A 24,329-nucleotide genomic window follows, 5' to 3' on the forward strand; every position below is an offset into this window, starting at 1 on the left:
CTGTGTCCACTCGCCCTTTAAGGAAAAGAGAGAGGGAGCAATTTTGGGTTCGGGTCGGGTCCACTCTTTAAATTTGGAAGAACCAATTGGATTTAGTCAGGTCAGGTCTCAAAGTCTCTGGTGTGGATCAGGTTCTGCCTTCAATTTCATGCCCATGCAGATCTCTATTTCATGAGTCCAACATGTTAGAATTACAAGAGCACCTTTTTAATACAGAGCCTCTGTTGAGTGAACCCTGGGCTAGTGCACAGATGAGGACTGCAGCAGGGCCTTTAAAAACTAGTCCATCATTTTCAGGTCAATGATATGATCCGACATGAGATCTGGGCTGATTCATCTGGTTTGAGGCTTGACATCCTAGGTGCCTTCTCTACTGTGTGATCACATGACCACGGCACATAAATCCTCCTGTAATTATTGAAACCTGTCTTTGATTTGGTCCTTTGCAATACACAACAAAGCCAATTAAACTGCTTTTATCTCAACAGCAAGCCCACTCTGAGAAATGCTGGTCATCATTTAATTATCCTTTCTAAAGCTGTTGTTAAGAAGATTATTTTAGATTACATTTTATAGTAAAAAGCGATATTTCCTGCTTTTTTGAATAATGTGACACAATATTCCTAACTGCCACATCAGTTTTGTAGTGGTGATATCAGACCTGAGGGAAGATTTGGTGAATGAACCAATAAATGAATGAGTTGAGCTAATCATGGAGTGAACAAGTTAACTGAATGGGGTTATTTTGCATTCAGGAGGTGCTGAACAAATGAGTTACTTAATTTCTATTTCCAGTGAACTGTGAAAGGACTCAAGCCAGTGAAATGAATGACTTGGTCCATGACAAACGTGTATAATGTGTCTGAGGAGTATACATGAATATCTGAGGAGTGACACCAGTTTGAGAGTTAGTGTATGATCATCCTAAACGAAGGAGCGGTGTCACTACTGAGGTACAGGCGTGGTGTCAGGTTCCATGGTGGCAAGTAAACATTATCTTTTTCTACCAAAAATTTCATTATTTCTGCTGTGAATATCCACAGCATGGCATTCATTACCATGGCATTTACATGGCATTCATTATCATGTAAACCATACCATGTAAGCCACACTTTCCACAACATTTATGGAGCCTTTCAGAAGAGGATGTTTTGCAGAGGGGATTTAAAAAAACAGAGCAATCACTCCAGTTCAAAGAGAGGAAGCGAAACACAGAAAAGAACAAAAGGTTGATGCAGCAGACATGCAGAGGATGATTCTGCCATGGTTTCAGAGCTACAGGCCCAGACACATACTTTTGACCATCCTGTCACAATGTGGTGATGAAGATGTGCACCTGACTGAAATGTGTTTAACTGGTCCTTGCAGGTATTACTCTAGAGGTCTATGCTGCATTTCAAGCTCCTGTCAATATCAGCTTCACTTCTTCCAAGGCAGCAATCTGGAAAATGTTCATCTTTAACGTGGCACTCAGTCAGACAGAGAATCCGATATTACAGCAGAAAGAAGAATACCATGCTCTAATCAGATTTACAGAGAGAGTTGGCTGGTTCCACTCTAAGATGTGTAGCCCACTGGTGAACGTATGTTTCCTACTCACTAATGTACTATTATCATGAGACCTCAGAGAATAATGATTGGCTATTTCTGATGTCACTTTGGTTCCAGCTCACAAAACGGGTGATGCACTATCTGATTAGACCCTTTCCAAGCCAGTTATCTATTGGGACTCACACGGATGTAGGAATTAATTCACGTAAAAGTAAACATTTGACAATGACAGTAAATGGCCAAAGTAAAGGTAAAGCAAATACAATCATGCCTCTATAAATAATTTGTAAAAGAAACAAACTACCTGGTGGATCACTACCTGGTGTAGCTACGGAGGATATCCTTGGCATGTCACCAGAGGCATCTGATGGATGGTAATATAGCTGAGGTAATTCAATATGCTGTAGGTAAAGAGCACTGACATTGTGCTTTTAGCAACCAGACTTGTCTGAAGTCCATCCATTACAAGCCCATGAGCCATGGCAGGCTGGCCTAAATCTTCAGAGACTCAAAGACCAAAAAAAAAAAAGGAAGACTGTTTTTGGGTCATTCTAAAGAAACCACTGTTGAGATACTATAAGGGGAGAACCGGAATAAGCTGTCTATTTTAATTACTATTTATTCAGGACATATCACTACATATTTTGTTTCCTTAGCTCAAAAAGATTTTAAATAGCTCCTATTAGGTACGAGTATTTTGGGAGATGGAGCCCATCTCAGTGACCTTGCTGCAGGCCTTTCAGTCACATTCAGTGCTTTGTCTGTGTTCCCTGGGCTACTGCCATTGGTGGAGCTGAAATGACAAGTGTTCATATCAAAACAAACAATGCTGGCAAGGACATCAACACAGCCATGGGGAGAGAGGAGATAATAATAAAGGCCTTCTACAAGCTGAGGTCAGAGGACAGATGACTACTTCATATTTTCAAAAATGTCACCTCCCCCTGAATATCAAATACTCTCTCAGAACTACATTACTCTTCATTACTCACTGTGTACAGTCTTACACATAACTCTAATACATTACTCACTAAGTAGAGTCTTACTCTAATTCATTACTCACTGAGTACCGTCTTACACAACACTCTAATACATTACTCACCGAGTACAGTCTTACACATCACTCTAATATATTACTCACTGAGTAGTTTTACACATCACTTCAATACATTGCTCACTGACTACTGTCTTACTCTGCATACATTACTCACTGAGTACAGTGTTACACATCACTCTGATACATTCTAAGGGAGACAGCATTGTTGGATTGAGTGGGTGCTATATTTATGTGTGAGCTGAAATGATTAAGTTCCAATACTTCACTGAAGGTATACGTGATTGACTACTGATACCATAGGTTCAGAAAGAGCACGATAAACTTAGATTCCTGTGAATTCACTTTTGGGGTCACCCAGGTGAATAAAACATGTGTCAGTGCCAACTTACACTGTGGAACTGTGCAGAATTACAGATACAGCACTGAGCAGCAACAGACACGTGTTTTAAGCACCAAAAGAGACCTAGACAGTTGGAAAATGACAAGCTCACAACAAGAACAAACTTGTCACTGATTTTCAGCTCATTACACATCTGTCTGTCTGTGCTTACGCTGTTGCTCCTTTTTTGCCATATTTAATTATAGTGTGGGCAACACTACATAATATGCCTGTTCTGGCATAAAGTGAGTTTTAAAGCGTCCAAATCATACTCTCAATTCCACAGTGATCACTAGCCATGCGGATAGAACCTCTGCTTTAAAATCTAGTGCATTTTGACAGGAGATCTACACATTAAAATCTGTGATGTATGGGAAGCTTACAAAATCTGTGATGTACAGGAAGTTTACTAAATCAAAATAAAAGAAAATCTGTGATGTACAGGAAGTTTACTAAATCAAAATAAAAGAAAATCTGTGATGTACAGGAAGTTTACTAAATCAAAATAAAAGAAAATCTGTGATGTATGGGAAGTAAATCAAGCAAAGAGCTAGGATCAAGAATGATGCATGCTTAATTTAAATTATTTGAGGAACTAATATTCCTGAAACTAAAATTTGGTTAAGGAAGTTAATTAACGACCGTACCAGCTGTACTCTCTTTTATAACAGCTCTCTGTTTCACGATATTCTTTTTCACAAAGACTGAAGACTCTATCTACACAATCTCTCTACAGTGCCGACCTCTTTCGTAAAGCCCAAACTGCTTTCATATATAATTAAAAAACCTGCTACATCCTGATAAACCGTTTATCTGCTTTTATACCTCTCTCATTTCTCACTTCCTGCATAAATTCCCCTTTCTCTCTGTCAGCTGAGTGAATGGCTCGCCCCCTTGCGGTGTTTTATTGCTGCTATGCGCAACTGCTTGGAATTAGATCTGTTTAGTTCAATGACTAATGATCAATTACCCTCATTTGCATTGCCACATACACCACTCACACAGTTCATAATGACCCAGATTACTCAGATGTGGCCTTCAAATATACATTTCCTATACTCATCAGTACAGCTATATGTGTTATCAGCTCAAAATCCAGACGTTATAACTATCTGTAAGTAAGTGCACTGAGACTGTCTTGCTAGTGAGTGGTTTGAATAAAACAGTAGATGACTATGGCCAAGTTCAAAGTCAGTCAGTGTTGGTTTTAAATGGGTAGCACTTCAACTATTTATTTGAATAGGTCTGCTACTGCACAGCATGTTCAGAGGGAATTTGACTGTGAACAGCTCAGATTTGCCTTTGCTGGTATTCAGTCTGAAGTCACATAAAAGTTGTTTGAAGACTTACTGTGTTGGCGTTCACGAGGAGGTTTGTCAGCATCTTGGATCTAAAACAATATGGAGAGAAAGAGTGAGGCACCATTAGAAGATTGGAATCACTCTTCACAAAGGACAAAAGCATGGGAATAAGAATCCCACTGAGAGAAACTTCATACATCACTCCATCTGACAGGAACATCTCACATACCTCCCCAACATTTTTAAACAAAACAGATCTGAGATACAATTGAGATGAAGAGGAGACATGTATAACTCTCCAAGCAAAAACACATTAAAATGTGAAATGTCCATTTACACTGCTTTCTCTGTGAAAATGTCCATCAGCCCTTAAAGTTTCCACCACGGACTAAAAGTGGAAATGTCCTCTGGGTTCTTTGGGCCGGGCAAACATGATTCACCGTCATTAATTCCCTTTTCCTAATTGTGCTGCTCCACTGCCTGAAGCAGAGCAGAACTAGCTTTGAGCACTCCACTCAACTTGAGCATTAGGTGCCTAAACTCTCCAGAACTGTCAGTGCTCGCAACAGATCTCAAAAAGAAAAGTCAATCAACAGTTTTCACATTCCTTTCTACCCCTGTTTTTCCATCCTCTGGGGAGAGTATGAGTGCTGGAATCTCAGTGGGCTACAGGGCTCCCTACGTTCTGTCATGGTACAGCGTGCAATAATGAGATACCATGTCTGTTTTGATTTATGGCTTCTCCTAGACTAACGATTACTGAGCTCCTGAACTTTGTGCAGACCTCAGAAAGCACAGTTTAAACAAGTTGTAAATCCAGGTGCAGCAACCTATTACAGTTCCAGAAGGATAAAACTACAATATCCTTGCTAATTTGTTCTCTTTTTCTCTTTCACTGGCTCACAATATACATCACATCACTAACCAGTGACCCTGTCAAGAATATATCTGAAGAAAATGGATAACTGGGGGCTTGCCAGGAGTAAAGGCAGATCATTTGAACCCTCCAGGCTGTCTGAGAGTCATATGCACTTCCTGTTGTCAGACTTTGATCTTTGCACGAGCCGTGGAGACCACATCAAACATGATTTAATTTGGTGTCAGGGACTGGTAACAGGCATCGACTTAATTTCACTCCATAGCTTAGGCTAAGTCCACAGGTTCCCTGCTCATCTTCTCAAAACATCCTCTGTCCAACCAAAGCTAAACACATCTAGTCACAGCTGGCTGTACCATACAGGCACTAAACACATTATGTCATATTAGAGCACGGTGTATGATGGGGCAACCTGAACCCCGGTGTAGGGGTTCGGGTTGCCCCAAAACACAAAAAATGGCTCTGCTGCAGATAGCACTATAGTGCAAGTTGTTTTATTTACAGTGCCACAATCCACAATCCCCACCAAAGTGCAAAAAAAAAAAAAAAAAAGGCTGTCAAAATTGTAATATGTATATATACAGTGCAGCAAGTATTTACATGTACAGCATAAATAAATAAATAAATAAATAAATAAATAAAAAAGAACAAAGAATTAAATAAACAAAAAACTACTTTCAACTCTCAACTCTTACAGCTACACTCAGTCAATTAGTCTCCTTACTTTCCCTCACCCACACAACAACTGAAACCCCCTTTTCAACCATAGGCCCCTCACCCTGGAATATACCGGCTGCTCTGCTAATTTACAATAGTACTAAGGTTCTGTGGGGCCTAGCTGAATACTTTGACCGTCAACAGACCTCTTTGGTCTCTTAGTGAGGTGTAGTAGTAAAATACGATCACAGGCATATATTTTGTTAAGTGAATGGAATGTGTGGACATACTTTTTATCTTGTGTTAAACCAGTGTTTGAGTGAGAGAAGTGTATCAACCAAGCTCTCACACACCTGCCCCACAGTTTTAGAGAGCTCTCATTATCTATGGGCGTCAAGGCCAGAGGCCCTTGGCTGCACGGGTATATCTGTGTGTGTGTGAGACCTTGTCTAGTCTTCCACCATCGAGACTCAGTGTCTTCCACCACCAAGACTCTGTCTGGGTGTCTCTGATGACCTCCTCTCTGCTTTTGCTGTATACTGTACCTTTTGTTCAATAAAGACAAAAGAGCTACCTTAAGTCATCGTTGTGCCTGTTTATTATTTTCAACACTTTTAAAAACATTGATGCCCAACAGTTCAAAATAATTTAAATCCACAATCACAAATACATACACATACTGTACATTTATGAGATCATTATTGTTCATTTTCCTGTAGTTTCAGCAGATCCCAACATTTTCATGTGAAACCCATTTGCCGTTGGTGTGGCCTGTCCCCATGCTGCACCATGCATGTGCAACTCAGGTTGGGCACAGAAACTAACCCAGTGTAGGAAATTCTAAAAATATTTGGGGGGCAACTTTTGCCCCCACTGTCTAAAAATTGGGGCATTTACTAAATTTGGGGGATGTAACCCGCTGTGCGTTGTGTATGATACTGGACTCGAACCGGCGACCCTCGGGATGGGAGGTGGGCGTGCTAGCAAGGAGGCTAAAACTCATGGGCACTAGTGTCAGTCGCTAGTACGCCTCTTATTGAGTATAGGAAATGTCGGGGGAGTGAGGTATACTCACTGTACAGCACTCTCCTCGCTGGCTACCGTTACAGGGGCACTTTTAAAAAATAGCAATTCGGAGATTCAAGAGATTTTTTGGCACATGCTTGATTGTACAATAGCAGAATAGCACGTTGACAGCTGTGCAAACATGAAGCTAAATATCAGTATAAAATTAACTAAAGAAGAAAAGGGAAAAAAAGAAGAAAAAATAAATAATGCTACATACAGGCAAAGTAACAGAGAAACAATATAAGAATAATTAATAACAACATAGCTGCAAACGGTGATGGCGTGCCCTTGCACCTCCAGCAATTCGCAACCCATAACATTTCGTTACCCACCAATGCACTCACATCTGATGTGTGTGCCAAATTACATGGTCATAGCGACAGCTAAAAGGAGTCGGTCTTATCAACACAATCATTTTTACATGAACCAAGCAATCTGCCAAAAATAGTACTACGAACAGGTGGGCTTTTTTAGATTAACCATTTCCTTTGTACACACACAGGCATAAATGCATAGTCTTAAATGTATAGTGAAAGTAATTGCTTATAAAAGTTTCTAAATTACTATGTGCAATTTTTTTTTTTTTTTTTTTACATTTCCCACCTACACCACAAAACCACAAAATATGACCAACCGACTTGCTGAAGTATTGGCGAACAAACACAAATTTTACTGTTAAATTAATGTTCATTTGTGTCCTTAGACAATATAGACATCATCATCATGATTCTAAATACAACTACAAAAAGAAAGAAAATGACATTTACATGTCAAAAGGTTATGCTGAATAACTAACACATCTTTACACAACACCTGGTCATGTAACCTGCAATAATACCACAACCCCTTTTGTGTGCTGTGTAAATATGCATCTCACAAATTTTCTTTTTTTCTATGCATGATGCAGAATTTTTCAACCCATCTCGGCTATGGTGCTCCTGGATGGTTCATCGGATTCATTTCAAATTTGGTATACATGAAGTCACAAGTGTTCTGATTTCAAACTGTGAAGGTTGAACAGTTTCCGTATGGGTAAAGGATTACTTTGGGCACCTCTGAACAAATGTTTGGGTAGTCTGACGAGAGACAGGGTGTTTAACCAATCAAATGAATGAGTTGTAGCGTGGGTGCTGGTCTATAGGTCAAGGGTTGCCACCATGTTTGTTCGTCTTTAGAGCACGTTAGCGGTGTTGCTAATTCACCGAAGTCGGGAGGCATTTCGCAAACTTAGTAAAAGCAGTGACTTGCCTTTTCAAAAATAAAAGTGACAGCCATAAGCATACGCTACATAATGTAAACAGACTGGTCACACTCCTACTGCTTACAATTGTCAAGTACTGGAACAGAAGCTCATTTTGTAATCCGTATCACAATAGCCTGAAGACGTGGCTTTAACATAAGCCAGCTAACAGCATAGGCATAGTTTGTTGTTAGATACCATAGCAAGCTAATGCTACAGCCTCAGTTGTTTCATTTAGTACTCAATGTTTAAAGCACTCTGCTGGCTAGCATAACACAACATGCTAATCATTCCAAGCAATACATTAGCTGTAATGATCATCCAATCTGAATTTGATGTTATTAATCATCCATACATATTGTGTTCATTTAAGACAATGGTGTTTTATATTAAAATGTGTTGAAACTTAATCCACGAGTGTTTTGCATCGTGACATTAGGCTATATGGTCACAGCTGCAGCAAAAAGCATTTGGATTCATCAACAGAGTCATTTTTACATGGACCAAGCAATCTGCCAAAAATTCTACCATGAACAGGTGGGCTTTTTTAGATTAGCAGTATTTTGCAGTTCCCCTTTATTAATAGCCTACATTTAAGTGGGGAAAAACCCCGATTATTCAAATCCCAAAACTAAAACCGAATATTTACCCACCAAACGAATATCAAAATACTCAAATATTCGGGTCCAGCCCTAGTATTTTGGTATGAAAACCCGCATTTTAAATTTAACTAAACATCCTCTATTATAGACACATGTCTGGCATTTATAACAAACTAAACCGCTTGAACATCAGTTGAAAATTCAGCAAGTTATGATGATTTTAATTTTGGATAGACCTCCTGCCTTGATAGACAAATATGCATTAGGAGGCCTGGCTTCCCCTCACCACTATGTGATGTATTGCTCTAATGAACAGCAGTGGCCAATGCGGTATCTATGTGTATACGTCAATGGTGTTTGAGGGTCTATTTTGTCATACAGATGAATCAGGGGAAGTCAGGGAAGACAAAGGACAGGTATCACAGCAAAGGACAACAGGTAGAACGGCAGTTGGTGATCTAGGAACTCCAGAAAGTGGCCCAAAGCAGATGCTTCTCCCACAATACCTCCTCAGCTTGCTCAACAAAGAGTTGGTTTGAGCAGTTTAAATGGCTCGAGTACTCTGTAGCCAGAAACTCCACATTCTGCTTTTCATGTCATCTGTATGGAAAGCAGAACATTCGCACCAGTAAAGATGCCCTCAGTGGCTCCGGGTTATCAAATTGGAAGACGGATTTGGACACCTTCCAGAAGCATGAGAAAAGTGCCCTCCACATGTCCACCATGACATGCTGGCAGAGCTTTAAAAACACAAAAAGTCAAGGGAATGTAATTGAGCAGATGAAAACTGCTAGCGCAGCAGATATATCAGAGAGGCGCCAATACCTTCACCGCATTGTGGCAGTAACCACCTTTTTAGGAAAGCAGGGCATCCCATTCCAGGGGCATGATGAGCAGGAGTCTAGTCAGGAATCAAGGCAACTTTATTGAATGTATGAAGCTCCTCAAACAATTTGACCGATTTTTACAAAAATATACTCCCTCCTCTTATACCACCTACCTGTCTCCTTTCTCCCAAAATGAAATAATTAGAATTTCACAAGAAAATCACAGAAAGTATCATCAAGCAAATGAAGCTCTCAAAGATGTACTATGTGATGGCAGACGAAGCCAGAGACAGTGTGCATTTTGTTACACAAGAGGGCGTAGTGAGAGAGTGTTTTCTTGGGCTACGGAAGCTACAGGGCTTTGATGCACAGTCCATTGCAGATGCAACAGAGGAAATGCTACAGTCACACAACTTGGGTGATCTAATGTGTGTTGCACAAGTCTATGATGGTGCATCTGTCATGAGTGGAGCAGTGGGGGGTGTCCAAGCCCACTTCAGAGAGCGAAACCCTGAAGCAGTGTATGTGCACTGCTATGCACACGAGCTCAACCTTGTCCTGTGCTACACATGCAAAGCTATACCTGAAGCTACCGCATTCTTTGATCTACTGGAGAATGTGTACACATTTTTCAGCAGTTCCCTTGTGGACCATTTCAAGTTCATAGAAATCCAGAAACAACTTGGATTAAGGCCATATGAACCCGTGCAGCTCTCCACAACAAGATGGGCATGCCAGGTGAGGTCTGTCAATGCTGCCCTGAATAACCATTTTAACATGTTTCAGCACCATGAACACATCCATGGCCCTAGGAATCCGGTCACAGCTCTGCAAGCCAAAGACAGTCTACATGCTGGCAATGTTTTCCAAACTCCTTGGCATAACTGAAGGGCTACACTGATACTTGCAGGGGGAAAGTTTGGACTTGGGCAAAGCAGTTCAGTATAAGATGGCAATACTTCAAACTTTAACAGAGCTCCGCACAGACTCTGGTGGCGAAGATGTGTTCCAGAAGGCCATGGCCTTATGTGAGGCAAATGACATCCTGCTCCCTGTTGGTCCCAGGCAGAAACAAAAAAGATTTGATGGTTTTGTGGTGGAGTCAGCCTGTGGGTCAAATCTGACCACCTCAGATGATTTCAAATATTGGCTTTTTTATCCGCGCCTGGACAGGATGGTAGAGGAGCTCACCCAACGGTTTTCAGGTGTGGGAGAAGAGCTTATGCCAGGTATTCAAGCCTGCAACCCAACCACAGATACCTTTCTCTCTGAAGAAGCCCTCAAAAGCCTTGCTACCCATTGTAGGATTCAGCTGAAGCCAGAGTAACTCCTGGTAGCTAAAAGTTTCATCAAGAGAAGGACGGAGAGAGAGACAGTCCTTGACACAGCCACTGTGTTCCGAATTCTTGATGAGGATATGTTTCCCACCCTGAAAGCTGTTTTCCAAGTGGCCCTGACAATACCAGTCAGCAGCTGCAGCTGTGAACACTCCTTGTGCCTTGCACCGTCTTCACACATGGTTAAGAAGCACCATGGGCCAAAACAGGCTCAACGACCTGGGTCAACATGTCAACTGAAAAGGACAATCTGGATGCCATAAACCCTGACAACGTTACTGACAGATTCGCTCAATTGAAACCATGTTGGTACAGCGTTATGTTGCCACCACAAATATAGAAAGGGAGAAAAAAAAACTCCCTGACCCAGACAACAATAGGAGGGCAAACTGAGAGGGGATGGGAGACAAGGAATGGGGAGACAGCAGTTGGAAAGGAGTGCAAAGAAGAAATGGAAGAAAGAGTGCACATAGGGCAAGAAACAAGTAGAGAGTGAAGAAAGAAGGAAAGAGTGGACAGAATGGAGATGCTGAATATGCTAGTTACTTGGGAGGTTAGATATAGGCTATGTCCGAAATGGCATACTAGATACTACTCGCATACTAATTATGACGTAAAAGTAGTAAGTAGTAAGCAGTACGTGAAAAATAAAAATTTTGCAGTACACGACAGTTACCCATATGATGTACTACTCTGGCGAAAATTTCTAGTATACATCCCGAGCTCACTTCGCCGACTACTGCATTCCATGAAGCAACGCGGTGATTTCCAACTGTCAAAAAATTTTAAAAACATGGCGGACAGCAACAGAAGCAGCTTCAACTTCAACTGCAGCTGCAGTTCCGAATATAAATGTATCAGTTGCATATTTTGGTGTAATAAGTCTTCATACGCTTTCTTATAGGGCTACTTTTGATACATATTTGTGGTTGTCGTGTGTTGTTCAATTTTAACAGAACAGTTAGCCCAACCGATAGCAAACGTGTAGTACACTACACGAAAGTTCTCATAATTGCATACCATAATGTGTACTAGTGTGTGGAGTAGTGTGCAGTACGCAGTGTATACTAGGCCAGTATGCAGTACGCTAGTATGCCATTTCGGACACAGTCATAGAGTATTTCTGTATGGCTCTTAGCTTTTATATGTATATAGTTATTTGTGAAATTCAAAGTTTGTCAGTTTCCAATGATAGAAGAATGCACAGAAGAAAGGAATGAAAGAGAAAGAGAAGAAAATATGGAGGAGGGAGGAGGACATACATGAAGGAGAGACAAGGAAAGGATAAAAGTGTGAAAACAAGCCAGGAGGGAAAATGGCCCTGTTTACACCTTGCATTAAGATTTTGGTGATCTGATCACAAGTGGACAGCCAGGTGTAAACGGACGTACTTAGAGCTGTCCACTTGTGATCGGGTCACCAAAATCGGATCTTAATGCAAGGTTTAAACAGGGCCAATGAGTGTGAGAGTGAAGAGGAAAGGACAGGAGAAAACCCGTGGAGCAGGAGAGGAATCAGGACAAGAGGAGACGACATGATGAGGGGAGTGAGAAAGGAGTGAAAAGCAGAAGTTAAGAAAGGGAGAGAGGAGAAAAATGTGTGATGAGTCAGGAAGATAGGAGTGGAGAATTGGTGAGAAGAGGACAGAAGTTGAAGTGGAAGCCTAGATTTGAGGAGTGAGGAAGAGAGAAGAAAGGGAGGAGGTTTATGATCAGAAATCTTTTTTTTTTTTGCTTAAATTAGGTTTGTAGGCTGTTTTCCACTACGTTTGTTAGATTAAAATTAGATTTAAATCCACTGTGATGAGAGAAAAGAGAAAATATTCTGTGTATAGTGCTATGATATCTCGTAGCTTTAATTTCTTATCTGCAGATCTTTATACATTGAAATTTAGTAGTTCTTCATAGAAAATGATCTTGCATTGCCCTGCAAACCACTGAGTAGTTTTCTAGATGTTTTAATGCAGTTTAACATGTTGGATGGCACCACAGGATGAAATTAGCTCTAGTAATAAGGACTGAAATGATCTCCTGTATTCTTTTTGAATCACTGTTGGGTCATTAGTTGTTTAAATGAGGAGGAATTTGAATTGTGATTTAAGTTATGATGACTAAAATCTCTCCACATCTCAGTGCCACTTTGTCTGCCTGTTAAATGAGCAGTGATGAAAATGATGATCCAGGCCTGCTGTAGGTAAAGTGTGTGCGCAAGTGTGTTTACTCCTACTTATGGTGGGAAGATTATAGGGTGAGTATGCCATCTTAGACAAGCCAGACCAAATTGGATCTACAGAAAGTACAGTATATAATCAACATATTGGTAAATGTTTCAGGCAAGGTCACAGCACCAGAGCATCTGGAGGCTCCAGTGGACAAGCCCTTTACTCTGACCTGCAGTGTTTCAAAGGAATGCCCCCAGACCCCCAGAGTTTGGGCTAAGCCCTGAATTTTTACAATGTCTGGCTCCAGCCCTGACTTTGATCAATTATGTGAAGTTTGCGGCAGATTGGACAATGCATATTTGAGTTACAACAACCTAATGTTCTATGGCGAATCATCGGAATTCACCATACCACCATGGCAACCCCATTAGAGGAAAACTCACTATTTTCATAATTATGCATCATCAGTGTCTTAAGGCTTTTCTGACCAAATATGATGTGGATCTGGTCAACCTGCTAGAAGCAGTGCATCAAAGTCTAAAAAGTCATTTCTTGTTGCCAGTAGGTTGCACTATAACAATATCTGAATATTGGCCTGTAAATGTCTTCAGACCGGGACCCTTGTCAAATCTGTGAAGTTTGGGGCAGATATGACGATGTATGTTTGAATTACAGCAATTTCCTCCATGGCAAAACATCAAAATTTGCCAGGACTCCACGGACACGCCATGCAACTTTTCATCGCATATGTCTTAAGATTGCACTGTCCAACTCTGAAGTCTATCTGCTCAATTCTCTGGGAGTTCCTTGAAGTACATGGCCTGGCAATGGCAAAAATTGTGGCAAAATTGCACAGTAAATTCAAAATGGCGGATTTCCTATTGGATTTAGGATATGGCACCAAGAGACTTTTTTGTACATCTTGGTATGTTACACGTGCCTACCGAATTTCATAGGTGTTTGTGAAAATAAAGCCAATGGCAACCCTTTGTTGAAATTTTGTAGGGGGCGCCGTCGAGCCATTTTGCCACACCCATGCATGAGACCCATATAATACGTAAATTTTCACCAGGTCTGATGCATGTGCAAAGTTTCATGAGTTTTCGGGCACCTTTAGCTCCTACTCTAATTTGTTTGGACTAAGAAGAATAAAAAACATTCCAAGCATTGAAATTCATTGGACAACAGCGGCCGTATCCTTTGGCCTAGCAAAATTCTTTATACAACTTTTGGTTAGACTATGTTGTAGATTATATGTACCAAATTTGGTGTTGATAGGCTCAACGGTCTAGGACTGGTTCGCAAAAGTAGGTTTTTCGAAAAATTCAAAATGGTGGAAAATCTAATATGGTGGAACACAATGGTCCAATTGACTTTTTTGCTCATCAGGAGCTAGGGCATCTGGGAAAAGAGAATTTTGAGTCTAGGCCAAAGGGTTCAAGATGTTCACTGTGCAATAGTTATTCATAAGTGAAAGATTCTCTCTACAGGTGTCTGCTTGAGGACAGTAGTGAATTTTTTACTCTAGACTGAGGACATATTTTTATGGGCTGACTAATTCAGTCACCCAGTCAGACTTTTCTTTATAATGATCGATGTTTCTTTATAATGATCAACGTTTTTCACCATCTTTAGCGTGTTTTACACAGAGTCGAATCTAACCTGCTCAGACCTACAGAGAGAATTGGGTGTTAATGCATGGTTGCAAGAGTAGAACAAAATAGCAAATTTTAGATTAATTTCCCAAACAGGTACTCTTAATTAGGCAAAATACTGATTAATAAGAACCAATGGTCTGAGCTCCTGCTTAGAGTTAACAAATAAACCAAAGCCAGGCTCTGTGCCAAGGTCCCAAGGTTCCACTGGATTACTGTCACCGTCAAGAGTTTTATGATTCATGTCAATTCTGTTTCACCCCATGAGAAATTATCCTCAGGAGAAAGAAAGCATTTCTCAAAGTTCTCTGTTCTACTCACAGCAATTAAAGGGATTCAGTGCGCTCAATGTTCAGAGAGACCTGAAATTGATCCAGATCCAGAAAAGAAGGGAGAATTACGACACTTTCTTTGCGGGGAAGGGGGTATGGATTTTGCACTGTGAGGCAACTCATGTTAACATTTTGATTCAGCTGGAGGACAATTCATCAATTCAGTCAGAGAGAGAAAAAACCCCCCAGAAGATTCCCCTTGGTTGGTGCTCTTTACAATACCTTTACAATACTTGCATGAAATAAAACCTTCACAAAACTTGCATGAGAAGCATTCTAATCAGCTGATTTAAGACTGAAATAATGACTGAAATAATTAGTGATTTTGGTCACTAATGGAAAAAAAAGCAACTCTTACCTTTAAATCTTGTGCTTTTACATCTATAGTTGAAGCTGTCATGGGCACTGTAAAAGAAATAGATACTAAAATCAATCATTATATCAAAATAAATAACCAATCAAATCATTCAGAAAGCTGCCAGAGTGAGGAGCCAAAAATACCCCAATGATGTCTCGCCCTGTGACTCAGTCCAATAATACACACACACACACACACACACACACACACACACACACACACACACAGACCGAGCACTACCAGGAGTCAAAGCTATGAAAGATTATTTGGGTGAAAAGTGAAAGAAGACAGGGCTTGTTTTTCAGATGTGTGTGTGGACCATGTGTGCCTATGAACTGGGATCCTGAGACCACCCTGTGCTTCACTTGTTTAGTCAAGATCTGCAATTCAGGCAAAGAGAGTCACTCTCCAACTTGTCTACATCAGCATTAATTCAACGAAAATAGAATTTTTGCATGAATCCTGAAAATCAATACATGCAACCAAAACAGCAGTTTTCCAGATTATTTTTTCTAGTTGCTTTTTCCATTCAACCCAAAAAGAGCCCACATGCCTGGTGATGTTTCTCACAATCACAGCGATCGTTCTGTAATTACTAATTTCCGTTTGTACATCTCAGATGTCATTATTAACTGAATGCCATGCACTGATGAAATCTCTTGAATATTGTTCATGAAGGGCCACCAGCTTCCCAGCCTACTACAGGATCAGTGTACAGTACATAAAAAAACATTTACTCAAGCATTTTCTCTGCAGCTGGGGGTTCTGGTTAGAAATGAACACTCATTCACACTGCCTGGATGGGCCTGGTCTGTTAGACCTTCAGAGAATGTAAAAAAACTAATCATTTGACTTGTACATACAACTCATAAAATACAGCTAATTTCTAAAAAAGGTACCAATGCCTGATAGCTTACTGATACACCCTCTGAATCGTGGAAACTTTGCTTCTTCCTCTGTACTGAAGAAGCTTTTTACAGAATTCATTTGCATGAAAACGATTTTTCCGACTGTGAAACTTGGTTGCAAAATAGTTTTAAGAGATTTTATCTCAATAACTGAGTACAAACAGAGCACACATTTTTATGGCCAAGTGAACTGAATAGGAGCCCACATTTCCTCACTATCCGTATACACATCCTGCAGGCTCTCATTCTTACTTGAATTTTACATCACCACATTTGTTCATATGGTCGGCCAATCATATCAACAGACAAAGGCACTAATCTGGTGAACAAACGCAGGGCAATTCGGTAGAGATACATTAGAGCTCGTCCATTGCAGATATGACAATGAAGCACAATGTCTGTTTTTAGTTGTTACTATCTAACAATAGTTCTAATCAGGAGAAGGAACAAAGCTCATTTATGAGATGTTTGTGATCCATCCTAAAAGCAGTGTGGAAAACTCCAGTTCCTGAATGAAAATATGAAAGCACAAAACTGAAAGCCACATCCAGAAAATCGCATACACTGAAAACCCAGTTCTGGGCTGGCAGACAGGCATCGTTCTCATATGTTCTCACAGACTGGCAGGTTGGATTAAAAATGCAACATTTGGCTAGAAACCCTCTGCTTCCACTCCTTCAGGAATACATCCAAGTTCACTTGCTGTTCTGCTACATCTGTCAGAAACTTTGAATCTTTCCTGTGTGATTCCCCTGAGATGTCTGGGCTGCTGTCACTCCGTCCCTCAGAATCTGCATGATGCCCTCGCATAGCTCAGGTCACCGCCTTCACAGCTCACACCCTTAATTAGAGCAGCTGGTCTACAACAACATCTCCAGTTTTGTTAAACAAAAGAACTGATTCTGGTGTGTTTTTTCTTTCACTTGCAGGCTTCTTTGTGCCAGAAAACATATCTGCATGCCACTTACTCACTGTTATTTTTCACCTTTGTCCACTGGAAAAGCAAATAAGGAAAAATGAAATTTTGTGACTGGAGTAGGAGGAGTAACAAGCTCTAAATCATTCCCAGCGCTGGATATAATCCAGCCATGCCGTCACACCGGTGATGAAAGCAGAGGATGAAACACTATTCACCACAAGGCAACAAAACTCTAGAAAACCTGTTCCAACACAGGGACAATGACAAGTGCTGCATGAAAAGGAAGGCAATGAGTGACTGTAAGAAGCTAAAGTTTGATTGACAGGTTTCTGAAGAGTGGCGAGAGGCCGACATTCATGTTGATTACGTGAATCAAACAGTACACACTGGATAGCAGGGGCCAAATGAACCTTTTGGCAATTATGTCACATGTCCCTAGAACGTGAAGTATCGACCGAAGCCTGTACTATTCCCTCTGTATTACAAACACAAAGCAGAGAGGTTTTTCATGCCACTTTAACGTCAGTCATTTTGAACAGTGAGTTTAAATGGCTGTCAAGAAAATAATCTCGAACGTCCATGTCTCTCTTACTCATCTCCCTACATTCAAGACGATCATTCCAGAACAACCCGTCATTCAGAATTTAAATTTGAAGTGACCGTGGGTGTTACGGGTAGATGCAGAGTGTTAGCAGCCACAGCATAGCCAAAATAAATCTATTAAAAGCAGATATTACACGCTCAGACAAAGAGATGGCAGCAGAGAACTCTGAGCCAGCTTCCTCCAGCCTTTTAAAAAAAAAACATGATAAAATTCTATTATAGTGCAGTTTAGAAGCATATCTAGAATAGCCAGAATTTTAAAAGATCTGTCCCATAAGTTTGCGATATGTGCATGTAATATGTTAACCCATCAAACAATTCAAAGTATAATTAGTGTTTTCCCAATTGATAGAGTGCATGCTCTGCAGGTGACTATGATAACACTATTGTGCAACAGCCTTCTGGGGCATTAAAGCAATGGGCTATTAACTTTGTTTTAGGGTTGACCACGGAAAACGTAGTTCATCAGCTGGATAAAAACTGTCCTTTACTCATCTCACTCCCCCTGTGTTTTCCTAAGCTTCTGAACCTCAAACCAGATGCTAAAAACTGGCTTTCACAGATAAACAGACTGGTACAGAACAGAATATTTCCAGAACTAGAGCAGCCCTGTTCTAATTCTGCATTCTCCAGCAGCACTCCTCCAACTGGCCAAACTTTTCATTCAACGACTTATGACTCTTCAGTTTTTAATTCTTCTCTAATAAGTTATCACAATCACTGATCACTGTCAAACAAAGAGTTATTCTAATTCCCTGAAACCACTGTAAAACTAACTTACATACACTGACAATGTGAAATCCTTTGATTGCATTTCCTGCTCCTTTTCTTTGTACCATCTATGGTGAGCTACAGAGGGAACATAATACAGTTCTATATGCAGACAAAATGAGGTAACCTGTCTTACTCTGTCCATCATAACTACTATGGCACTTTGGCTCTAACTTAATGGAAATATCACTGTAATTCTAAGTTTCACTGCAAATCCTCAGAATCTAACATGGGAATGACATAAACATTAAGTCTCTGTTTGATCCAACTCCACTGTTTAAGGAAAGATCGATTTCCCAAAATGCACTGCACTTGATATACTGAGACCACACTTTTTTGTTCTAACCCAAATCAGCAATAATGTTCTGAATCACGCTACACAGAGTCAAAAAGAATCTGGACAAACTGGGCCATTCCAAGGTCTCCCCACTACAGCTCTCTAAATGATGTAAAACCACTCAAATTTTAAAAAGAGGCTGTCACAGATGACTGTCCTCTTTCATAGAAGCCTCTGTCCAGATACATCACGCTGTTCTTCATTCTCAAAATCACAACGCAGTGTAGGAAAGTAATCCCTCCTGCTGTCTGCCTTATGAAGGATCTAAACCTGCGTTCAGTATGAATGACCAGGCTGCCTTTTCACTGCTAATATATCAGTTACATGATCTAATTGTAATGCATTTAAAAAAATATTTCATGAAAACACTATTATTTGTACTTGTATTTCATGAAAACACTATTTCTGCATACACATTCACACTCATTCATATTCATGCTGTCTGTTTCTCACCTGAAGGGTCTACGCCATTAAAAAAAAAAAAAATCAAAACCATGAAATTTCAAAAATATTTAGTAAGAAATATCTTTGATTTGTATTAAACTGGCAGAAATAGTCAAACTGCCAGCAAATCTTTTGTTAAACTTTGTACATGAAGATATACTAGCTTTAGAAGCTCAACCTTGACTCAAATGCAGAACAGTTATGGTAACTTAAGCTAAATCACAGCTGCCTTCACACTGTAACCATACAAAAAACATCAAAAGACAACTGACAGTGTGTCACAATACACACATTACATTTATACAGTTAACCCGAACATTCTAATATATCTGATATGTAAGGGGCAAAGACGCTCACTGCATGAAACTCTTAAATTAAAATGCCAGTTATCCTTTCATACACAAGATAATCCACTCATGTAGCCTCAGTGAGAACAGGCTACGTGAATGCAAAACAAAATAAACAAAAATTAAAAAAAAAAAAACAAAAAAAAAAAAACATGGTTTATGTAAGGGAACTGACTGAAGAGTAACTGACCTACCAGTCTTTGTTAGGAGGTGTCTGTCTTCTCTAATAAACGGTTTTACCCATGTAGATTGATTCGCACTTCATAGTAACCTAAATCTTGTGCTTTTTCTGTAATTAAAAATATCATTAAATGTTTTAAACTTGTCCATATCTTTGGGATAGCCTGCATTACAATGACAATAATTAAGGCTATACACTGAGAAACTCCACCGCTATGCCTTATTTTCAGCGGTGTAATATTCTGCTACTCTGACACAAACCACAGCGCGTGAATGGTGTCCCGTAATGTCACTATTTTACGCTTACTCTTCTCACACATCAGTGTTACGTCAAATTTAGATCCTATGGAAAGGGGTCACTGACAAACACATCTTCCACTCCCGAGTAGTGACCTCTACTGGAACTATGGCTACATCTCACTCTTAAAGGAGTTCAGACTACCACCCACGGATGACACCCACTTCGTTAATTTCCCGATTCAGATTACAGAGCTCAAAGTAATCTTTCCTATTCATTAGTCTACATTGCTGCCTGAAAAACTCGCGCTATTCCACAGTAGTTTCTCCATAGCCTAGCGTTTTTATATCGATTCACAGAGACATCAGTATTGGCAGCTTGCACAAATATCGTTCATATATACTGATCCTTACATGTTTGGCGAAACAAACGGAGGCTTCGAAAAGAACCGAACAACAACACACAGTTTCCATGACTCCCGGTAACCTATCCTATCTGTTCTTGGTATTCAGTATGCCACGAAGCACACTCTAAGAATGCCTAGAGTTCACATTTGCAAAACTTAAAACAGCATTTTATCAGCACGACAATCACTCTTTGGATTCTCCTCAGAGCTTGCTTTGAGATCGCATTCCATTCCCTTTCTCAAACACTAAATATCGCCCGACTTTGGTAAATTATTGTGCGAAGTTTGTGCAACCCCGTACGCGGACGTCCCTCTATTTCCACATCCAGTTCGGCTTCCTGCTGCATGTTTATGAGTAGAAATCCACGGTGCATGTAAACGACTTATTTGGGTTTCATTTACACTGAAATAGAATATGACCACTGAAATAAAGGCAACTAAAACCTGCTTTTAAGCTTGACCAAGCCAAATCAACAGTCTACAACACCTTGCAAACCACATTACAACAGTAGCTACAAAAGCTCTGCTAGCTCTTCAAGAGGTAAGTGCTGAACTACTCACTCATGCTACACCGCCTACAAAACATGAAGTTGCAACAACACACACGTATAACTCATATACAACATGCTGAACGAGATGTCATGAAATAATAATGAGAGATTTCAGACAATATTTTAGTAAGAAATACTCACCAAGCAACCAAAACATGATATACAGTGGCACACTGATTCGTGGGACCATAATGGAAGCCAATTTAGTGAACTCGGTAGAAATCAGCTAACAGTCCGTACAGCTGGTGTGACAGCGTTTGAGGGCACGTTGTTGCCACCGTTCTACAGAAGTATCACTAGAATGTAAGAGTTTCAGAAGCCCTGCGGGCAAATTTCAAGCTGAGCCCCAAGCACCTCAAGTGCGCGCTCTTGTGGTCGTTTATCGAACACGCGTAATACATACGATATCGTCAGCAAGGTCTTAAAACATTTAAGATTTGACACTTCAGGGGGCGGTTCATTATTTTTGACATAGTATCTCATTGAAACGCATACCTCAGCGTATGTGCGCGCCTCAGGCGTTTTTGTAATTACCATTTCTCCTAAAAACGCCCATTCCGTTTCACTAAAAGCTCCGCAGCTACTTAGCCTACCTGTCGTTGACTGTGGTATCTGTACCACGACTGAAATTCCAGATAGACGATTTTTAGAATATCAAAGAATTAGGCCTACATTGTATTTCCACCAAGGGCTTTTCTATACAAAATCTTATACATATTGTTATCCTTTTTGTTCACACGAGAGGCGACATGAAGAAGAGCCTTTTACTGGTCTGCAAGGCGGAGTGGAAGGTTATTTTTCCTCTGTTGGCCAGCAAAAATACAGGACTGATGACTGAACTCCAGAATGTAACCAAACAAATGGTGAATGTCGTCAATTTTAAGAACAGGGCTAAGCAAGGTTTATGGACAAAATATTTCGGCTTTATTAATCAAGTACTATTCTCTTAACTACCATAATTCTCGTGCCTTCGGTGTAAGGCTCCTCCCTTAATGACACATTACCAAGTTATACATGAATTTGCACTGAACACAGTTAGGCGCCATATGATTGCGAGGTTACGAGTGGAAAGTAAGAATTTTATTGTACGGGGAAACTTGTTTCTAACTGTGCATATGACAGTAAACGCCCTGACTTTGACTTTTACTTGATTTACGAATGCACCGCACAAACGGCAGATGATCCGCTTCTGTGAAACTTGATGATGTCAGCTGGTAATCGCTCCGGGGCAGAGGATGAGAGAACTAGTCCAGAGCACATTCAAGTCGGTCTCAGAGCCACGCGATTGCTGCGTCGTTCTGTCATCATCAGAAAGGGCCGGCCAAAAAGGCTTGCACCATTCAACGGATATAAAAGGCTTATGCGCGCCTCAGCTGTTGCTTTTGTAAACTGCTTTACAGTGTACATGTTGATTTAAGACTCGTTTATTGTAATTCTAATTAAGATTCTAATTTTAGTGAGTTAGGCGGGCCCCTAACGAGTGGCTTCAAGGTTCCGGCAAAGACCATTTTCCAACTCGAGCGTCAGGTTTCAGCAAATCAGTTTCAGCTGTCAAAGTATTGAATTAACATATAAACATAAATATGAATAAGTATCTGTTGGTATCGTTCCCTTACACCTTTTCAATTCAACCCCTACAGCCAACTCTTAGACTCGAATACACATGATTTCCACATTTTCCCAAATATCTCCTTAAAATTCAACCTTGGCTATGTGTGGCTCACCTAAAAATAACGTGGCCGCATTTATGGGGTGAGGAATACGGGTTTTTTTAGGTAGCAGTGAGACGGAACGTTTGTGTTCGTTTTAGTTGCTTCGGGGTATCGGTAACAGAGTGTCCGTTTCCATGGTTTCCTTAGAAGCAATCTGGGACGAACTGGGCGCACCGTGTCCTCATTGCTCCTGTTTTTTTTTTGTTTTTTTTACCCGCTTAATACAGGTTGGTAAACTGTAAATAAATCATAACAGTCTACCTCATAAGATCAGACTTTATTAACGGGACTGTCTGCTAAAAGTTTAGAATATTGTGACGAATCTGATATTGTATAAGAGTTCGAAAGAAAGCAAGTCTGTCCTGTCGAAGTTTTCCTGAGGTGACGCTGTTTTGGGTTACTATAGTAACCTGACAAGTTCAGTTAACGGTGATGTGTTTCTAAGGGCTCCTGCATACTGTTCAAGATATTTAATGTTTCACATATTTAATGTTTCAGATATTTATTGTTTCGCGTATTTAATGCTAGATATTTATTGTTTACCGAGATGTCTATAATTAACGCACGACGCACTTTGTGAAAGTAAATTGAATGTCGGTTGTTATATCGTTCAAGATAGGGTGAGGAGCTCAGACACCGGGAGGAGCTCGGAGTAGAGCCGCTGCTCCTCTGCATTGAAAGGAGCCAGTTGAGGTGGTTCGGGCACCTAGTCAGGATGCCAGGGGCGCAATACGAGGGGTAAATTAACGCTCAGTCCTATTGTGATCTCTGCTTATGAGGTAATAGGATATGACTGATGCACGTATTGTAAGTCGCTTTGGCTAAAAGCGTCTGCCAAATACCAAATTGTAAATTGTAATGCCTCCTGGGTGCCTCCCTGTGGAGGTGTTCTGGGCACGACCAACTGGGAGGAGACCCCGGGGCAGACCCAGGACACGTTGGGAGAATTATATTTCTCGGCTGCCTTGGAACGCCTTGGGATCCCCCAGGAGGAACTGGTGGATGTAGCCGGGGAAAGGGATGTCTGGGTTGCTGCCCCGACCCGGTCCCTGATAAGCGGCAGACATTGGGTGGATGGATGGATATCGTTCTATAAACATTTTCTAGTTAACATATTTCAGTGGCCTGTAATTATTACAGAAGCTTAATGTAAAGTTTGGTATATATAAAGAGACACTGTAAATCCGTTTTGAATTACACTAGATTTGAATATTAGTGTGTCAACCAGTTGCATACTGTGAAAAGGTACTTGAATTACTAAAGATATATAGTGAATATTAACAAGAGGGTCTGGAATGCATGAGACAGAAATCTGTTATGTTGTGTTTACATTGTTTTGAGTTTAATAAAACAATCAGAGAAGCAATCTGGGACAAACTGGGACACACTGTGTCCTCATTGCTCCTGTTTTTTTACCTGCTTCATACAGGTTTCATTTTTGTTACGGTGCAACACATCCCTGAGACCCGAAACTTACGCTTGTGTACTGTCTTCTTGAGTGATTATGTACT

The 24,329-nt window shown here is 40.5% G+C and overlaps 1 protein-coding gene across 1 annotated transcript in view; it reads right to left on the minus strand.

Moving 5' to 3' along the window:
- Window positions 1-21,384, minus strand: part of b3glcta (beta 3-glucosyltransferase a) — a 73,949-nt gene extending 52,565 nt beyond the window's left edge. Inside the window, 3 exon segments of the mRNA XM_030778621.1 lie at window positions 4,338-4,377; window positions 15,403-15,449; window positions 21,248-21,384. Coding sequence (XP_030634481.1) covers window positions 4,338-4,377; window positions 15,403-15,449; window positions 21,248-21,296 — 136 coding nt within the window. The 5' untranslated portion in view covers window positions 21,297-21,384.
- Window positions 21,385-24,329: the final 2,945 nt, after the last annotated feature.

Source organism: Chanos chanos, chromosome 6 (assembly GCF_902362185.1).
Source record: "Chanos chanos chromosome 6, fChaCha1.1, whole genome shotgun sequence".
NCBI classification, from domain to species: domain Eukaryota; kingdom Metazoa; phylum Chordata; class Actinopteri; order Gonorynchiformes; family Chanidae; genus Chanos; species Chanos chanos.